Source organism: Dendrobium catenatum, unplaced genomic scaffold (assembly GCF_001605985.2).
Source record: "Dendrobium catenatum unplaced genomic scaffold, ASM160598v2 fragScaff_scaffold_1413, whole genome shotgun sequence".
In the NCBI taxonomy this organism is placed as follows: Eukaryota; Viridiplantae; Streptophyta; class Magnoliopsida; order Asparagales; family Orchidaceae; genus Dendrobium; species Dendrobium catenatum.
Genome location: NW_021319875.1, coordinates 535,517 through 542,841, shown reverse-complemented (window position 1 = coordinate 542,841; position 7,325 = coordinate 535,517). Strand labels below are relative to the sequence as shown.

At 38.4% G+C, this 7,325-nt stretch overlaps 1 protein-coding gene across 1 annotated transcript in view; it reads left to right on the top strand.

The window, feature by feature from the left end:
• Positions 1-405: 405 nt before the first annotated feature.
• Positions 406-7,325, top strand: part of LOC110094891 (elongation factor G-2, chloroplastic) — a 35,275-nt gene continuing 28,355 nt past the window's right edge. The window contains 3 exon segments of the mRNA XM_020820231.2: positions 406-792; positions 4,140-5,554; positions 6,377-6,889. Of these exon segments, the coding sequence (XP_020675890.2) occupies positions 552-792; positions 4,140-5,554; positions 6,377-6,889 (2,169 nt within the window). The 5' untranslated portion in view covers positions 406-551.

Sequence of the window (7,325 nt, the reverse complement as noted above, 5' to 3'; positions counted from 1 at the left end):
ACACAACTCTAATATTTTTTATTCATTCTTTAAATAACAATATATGTAATCAATTTGATAGAGCTCAAGCTCCAATCTAGCTCTATATATATGGAGTCAACATGTGAGCTTAGTTCATATAGTTTTATGTACTCAACCTCATTTTATATAAATCTCAGATCTTCTTTCTCTTAAATATTTTCTCTTTCTATTTCTCTGTTATCTTTTCACTCAAAATTTTCAATACACAAATTTGAATTCAACACATTTGATATTTAAAAATATAAAATATTATTATTAATTTTGAGCAATTTTATTTAAAAGAAATATTTAAATATACTTTTTAAAAATAAATAATTAAAATATTATCTACTTATTTATATATAAAAGAAAAGTTCCCTTAAATCTGGTCAATTGCCATTTTTTTTAGAAAGGCCGACGTACACTAGCTTATTTCCTTACAATTTGCCGAAGCAAAAATAAATCGTGGTTTCCATTCGTTATCCGCCCAAGAGTCGAGTCGAGAGTGGAAGCGTAGGACAGCGTCGAGTAAGAGCACGAGAGGGAAGATAATGGCGAGCGAAACCATAAAGGTAACCGCTTCAGCCTCCTCCTGCGGCTTGCGTGGCTCGCTGAGACGCCTATATCTCGCTTCTCACTGCTCCCTTGCGCACAACTCTTTCCTGGCCCCTGGTCGCCGTCCAGCCGCCGTCTCTGATTTATTCGGCGGCCTTCGCCTGAGGTCTGGGACGATTGTTCATCGGCCTCAGGTGAGAAAGGAGAAGTTTCTGGTTACCGCTACTACTGATGATGGTAAGCCTTATCGTTTTCGCCCCTTTAATTATTTTTTTTTTTAGTTTGTGGATTGCGAGTAACTATGGGAAGTAATTTAAGGTTATTGGATGTAAAATATTGTTTATGGAAACAAGAACTGAGATATTGGATGAATGGCATTCGCTTATTGTTTGTTGAACGCTTATTGTTTGTTGAAATGCATCAATATAGAATTTTTCCAAGAAGTGTTCTTTTTGTTGATATGTGAAGAACAGAGGATTCTTGCTACTGGCGTGGTTCTTAAACGAACCGAGGAATAAGATGAAGGCAGAGAATAAACTGGATAAAAGTATTCTATATTGCTTATGTCCGCAGATACAATGGTAGTCTATATAGACTTGCTAGCTGTACATCTATAGATACAGGTGATATGATATTACAATTATGCCATGTAGATAAAGTAAAGATATAAATATATTATACTTTGTCTTCTAACATCCCCCGTCAAACTAATGGATCTTGAATGACACTTAGTTTGAGTCTAAGTAGCTGAAACCGTGGTGTTGATAACGGTTTAGTGAGTATGTCAGCTATTTGATCAACCGTGCTTATGGGTAGAAGGCATATATTTTGGCTGGTGATCTGATCACGAACAAACCGTTGATCAATCTCTATGTGCTTCGTTCGTGCATGAAAGACGAGGTTGTTGGCAAGAGCGATGGCAGATTTGTTGTCACAGAACAATTTTGTGGGTTGATCCTAGTTGATGCTGAAGTCAACAAGAATTCGTTTTAGCCAGATGCTATGATGCACCGACACAGACACGACGACACGGACACGACACGGACACGGGACACGACAATTTTTAAAAATATAGGACACGGGTGCGGCGTGGACACGACATAATAATTTTTTAACATAATTTATAGAAATTAATGTGTTATTATAGTAAAAATGACAAGCAATCAATTGCGACATAATAATCTTAGGACACATTTTTATTTCATGGAAAAAAATTTGAAGTAGATGTGACTCCACCCTAGAATAAGATCCTTTGTAGGTGCCACCACAATAATTGCATTTAAATAACACATTCCATCCTCCTTCAAATATTTTTCCTAACTTTGTAACATGAATTCATAATGACTTATCAGTTTCAGCAGAGCTCATTTTGCTAACAAACCAATCATATATATGAATACATCAAATTAAATTGATATGAAGTGAAATCAAAATATCCCAATAATAAGCAACATAAATACAACAATATACTGGTCTGCCGGGGGTCCAAGGGGGCGCTACCCCCTGGCAGGGTTTGACCTGCCCGGTCAGGTCGCGTTGCCCATGTAGGGGTTTCAGGGGGCAGTGCCCCCGGAATAAAATTTTCTTGTAAGAGTAATTTTGAAGTTCTGCTTGTTTTTAAAGTTCGTAAGTTGTTTGTATTGGAAGCTACCGAGTGGTACCGAGTATGTACCTAGCAGTACCGAGCATGTACCTAGTACTACTGAGCATGTACCTAGCGGTACTGAGCGGTACCGAGTATGTACTTAGCAGTACCGAGCATGTACCTAGCGGTACCGAGCATATATTGAGCGGTACCGAGCATGTACTGAGCGGTACCGAGCAATTTTAATTTTTTAAATTGCGACACTCAAATGCCGTGTCGGACATGTGTCCATGCCGTATCCGACGCGTGTCCGTGTCCGACACTGCATACCCTCTTTAAGCGGAGTGTCGGTGCATCATAGGCCAGATGATGTCAGCTATGAGAGCCGCCAGTGATCTATACTTGGATTCGGTCGAGGAGCGTGCCATTGTGTGTTGTTTCTTGACTGTCTGATATACGTGGGTTGCCTAAGAAGGAGAAATAGCCGGATATAGATTTTCATGAAATGGGATCGCCCGCCCAATCCGCATCTGAAAAGGATTGAAGAACGAGATTACTTTTTTGTAATTGGTAAACCGTAGGCAATTGCAGATGAGGATCGTGCATGTGCTGAGAGAGAAGGTTTATGCTGAAAGCTATGTCAGGATGAGTTAAAGTCAAATATTGTAATGCTCCTACAAGTGCTTTGGCACTAGAATTTGGGACATATTGTGCATTAAGGCGATGCCAACAATTTGCTGCGTAGTGTCTTCTCTTGTTGCAGATCTGGCATGTGGTGATGGAGTCTGCCGATGAGCGCATAGGGATCGGGTTGTTGTGGGAAGATCGTCCTCGCTGTTTTCGGCCACGACCTCTTTACGAATAGAGTGCAAGATTTGGGTCAGCCGGTGTAATGCTTCTTGCGGCATCAGCAGCGATGTTGACTTCCTCGCCGAGCAGCAAAGGGTATAGATTGTCCAGGCTTATTGGAGTAAGCATTGTGCGAATTGCTGTTTTGAACGCTTGGTAGGATGTAGAAGACATAAAGAATTATATCTTCGGTGTCGACGACGGATCCGGCAGCCGCTATTTGATCAACGAGCGACTTGATTTCCGTTAGATATTGGGTCATCGTGGAGGTTTTCATGGAGATATTGTGGAGTTCATTTTTGAGTTGTATTACTTTGGATCGGTTGGTGGATTGGAAGCGTATTTCAAGTGCGGTCCAAATATTAGATGTGGATTCAAGGTGAATGATGTATGGTAGAACTGACTGCGAGATGGTAGAACACAAGGCTGCCGCAAGATTCTGATCAGTGAGAAGCCATTGTGTGTATTTAGGATTCGGAGCAAGAGAGTTGTCAGATTTCCTGCTTTGTTTGTCGGGAGGGGGAGAGAACGGATCAAGAAATTTCTCAAACCCAGTTGCGCGAAGGAGTTTAATGATCTAAGAGCGCCACAACGAGTAGTTTTCCATTGAAAGTTGCGTTGGCACGATGTTCTTCAGATTTGCCGCGATAAACTTCAGAGAAGATGGAATGGTTGTCTCTTCGGGTTCTCTGTGTCTGATTGTTCTTCAAGTTGAGACGTTGTTGAGTTGTCCATCTTGCAAAGCTTCCCTTCACGCTCGCTCTGATACCATGAAGAACAGAGGATTCTTGCTACTGGCGTGGTTCTTGAACGAACCGAGGAAGAAGTTGAAGGCAGAAAATAAATTGGATAAAAGTAATTCAAGTTAACACTTGATTACTATCTATTTCATTATAATGCAAAAGATGTTCTGGTTGAGTCATAGTTCATGGAAAATTGCATGCAGATGCTCTTGAATTTCATTGCATGTAGTATTTTAGGATATCTATACTCTTGTTTTACTTAGTACATTGTAGAATCTAGTAGTTACACTTTCATGAATTATATAAGTTTAGTGAAATAGACCTTACGTGAATGTTTATTTTAAAGCAATTATGTCTTTTTTGTCCATTTAAATGATGACACTTTCTTCTACTCTACTTATTGATAGATTCAAAGCGAATTGTGCCTCTGAAGGACTACAGAAATATTGGTATTATGGCTCACATAGATGCGGGGAAAACTACTACCACAGAACGCATTCTATATTATACTGGAAGAAATTATAAGATTGGGGAGGTTCACGAGGGAACAGCCACAATGGACTGGATGGAACAGGAACAAGAGAGAGGTATCACTATTACTTCTGCAGCGACGACAACCTTTTGGAACAATCACAGAATTAATATTATTGATACACCTGGTCATGTTGATTTCACATTGGAAGTAGAGCGTGCTCTTAGGGTCTTAGATGGAGCAATATGTTTATTTGACAGTGTCGCAGGTGTGGAACCACAATCTGAAACAGTATGGAGACAAGCAGATAAATATGGAGTCCCTCGACTATGTTTTATTAATAAAATGGATCGCCTTGGGGCTAATTTTTTTAGAACTTGTGATATGATAGTAACAAACTTAGGTGCTAAACCACTTGTTCTGCAATTACCAGTTGGTGCGGAAGATAGCTTCAGTGGAGTTGTTGATGTTGTAAAAATGAAATCTGCTATATGGACTGGAGAAGAGTTAGGTGCTAAATTTTCTTATGAAGATATACCAGAAGATCTCCAGGAATTGGCTGAGAATTACAGGATTCAACTGATTGAGACTATTGTTGAATTAGATGATAAGGCCATGGAAAACTATCTGGAAGGAATTGAACCAGATGAAGAGACTATAAAAAGTTTAATTAGGAAAGGAGCCATTTCAGGTGCTTTTGTTCCTGTCTTATGTGGTTCTGCATTCAAAAACAAGGGAGTTCAACCATTGCTTGATGCTGTGGTTGATTACTTGCCTTCACCAATTGACATACCACCAATGAAGGGTTCTGATCCAGATGACCCAGAGAAGGTCCTTGAAAGGGTTCCTAGCGATGATGAGCCATTTGCTGGATTGGCCTTCAAGATCATGAGCGATCCTTTTGTCGGATCTCTCACATTTGTTAGAGTATACTCGGGGAAATTGTCTGCAGGTTCATATGTTCTTAATTCGAACAAAGGAAAGAAAGAGAGAATAGGAAGGCTCTTAGAGATGCATGCCAATAGTAGAGAGGATGTCAAATCAGCATTGACAGGCGATATTATTGCTCTTGCTGGCCTAAAAGATACTGTCACAGGTGAAACACTTTGTAGTCTGGATAAACCTATTGTGCTTGAACGGATGGATTTCCCGGACCCTGTCATTAAGGTTGCAATTGAACCCAAGACAAAGGTTGATCTTGATAAGATGGCAGTTGGGCTTATTAAGCTTGCTCAAGAAGACCCATCTTTTCATTTCTCCAGAGATGAGGAGACCAACCAAACTGTTATTGAAGGAATGGGAGAGCTTCATCTTGAGATCATTGTTGATCGGCTGAAGAGGGAATTCAAGGTTCCTAAATTGCACTTTTATCTGTTATGATCCAGTATTTGCTACCATGGACTTAACGCCTTTATAAGTTCTCACTCTCAATTGCCTTCAAAATTCATATTAATTACTTTTACTTGCCTTTTATCCTCTTTTAAGAAGGATGAATGGTTTTCAGTAGGGACTGTTTGGCTCTTGACATGGTGGTGTCCTGTTGTGTTATCTACTGATGTTGATTGTTTGGTTCTTTGACATCTTAAAATCAATCTAGATTCTCACTATCTAGAATCAGCTAGATAATTATGCTGAAAATATTCAGGATAATATTGATTCATAGGTCATTATTATAAATAGTATTGAAATTCTTATAGTCAAACAAGCTGCAACTTGATATTAACACAGGCATTTAGTTAGTTCTACAATCAAGACAAAACAAAGATTCGAAGAACAGTGAAATGAACAACCATAAACATTTTTATGCAACAGTTTGGGTAGTAAATCTAATTAAAACAATAAGCAGATACGAACTTGTAAGTCTATATTTTCTTTTAATCGGAAAGACATTGTTAATTTCTCTTTTTACTTGAAACATTGTTCATAGATGGAATACGATACAAAATCTATCTGATTCTCTTGGTTAGGGATGTTATTCAGCCCAAATCCTTGTGTATCTTAAAGCCTGAAAAAATTTTCTAATTCCTGCCTCTGCGTGTAATATTTCTTATGCTTGTTTAACTAACATGTTGCTTTCTTTACCATTAGAAAGTTTTGCAAATCCCACTCATGTTGCCTTTCAGATATTTTCTGTTCTTATTTGGTTACTATTGGATTTTAATTTGTGAACAGTTTAAGGCAAATGTAGGTGCACCTCAGGTGAATTATCGGGAAAGCATCTCAATTGTTTAAGAAGTGCAATATATACACAATAAACAGTCTGGAGGCCAAGGTCAGTTCGCTGATATCATAGTGAGGTTCGAGCCTTTAGAACCTGGGAGTGGTTATGAATTAAAAAGTGAGATAAAGGGTGGAGCAGTTCCAAAGGAATACATTCCTGGAGTGATGAAAGGTTTGGAAGAGTGTATGAGCAATGGTGTTCTTGCAGGCTACCCTGTTGTTGATGTTCGGGCTGTGTTAGTTGATGGAACCTATCACGATGTTGATTCGAGTGTCTTGGCATTTCAGTTGGCTGCGAGAGGTGCGTTCCGAGAAGGAATTAGAAAAGCTGCTCCAAGAATGTTGGAACCTATTATGAAAGTTGAAGTTGTCACACCTGAAGAGCATTTGGGTGATGTCATTGGTGATTTGAACTCTAGAAGAGGCCAGATTAACAGCTTTGGGGATAAACCTGGTGGTCTTAAGGTATCAACTTTCAATGCTTTTCTTCCAGTATGTTAAACTTTTAACGACAACTCCAAGTCAATGGGCTGTCTGTCTCTTGTTATATTCTTGAATCTTGCTGTTAATTTCTTGATTTCATCAAATCCAAATTCTGTTCTATTAGCTGAAATCCTTTTTTAGAGATTACATTATAGTTTTAGTTTAGCTAGTGTTAAGCCTAAATAAAAGACTTCACTCCTCATTATCATTATATTAGCCTTATCCCTCATTTGGATACCCTTTATGAATATCATTACACACAATTTACACTTATTGAGCATTGCATCAAGTTTTAAGTGTACTATGTAATATATATATATATATATATATATATATATATATATTTATATTTATTTATTTATTTATTTATTTATATATAATGAAATAAAAATAAAAGAAAAGAAGAGGGGAGAAATAA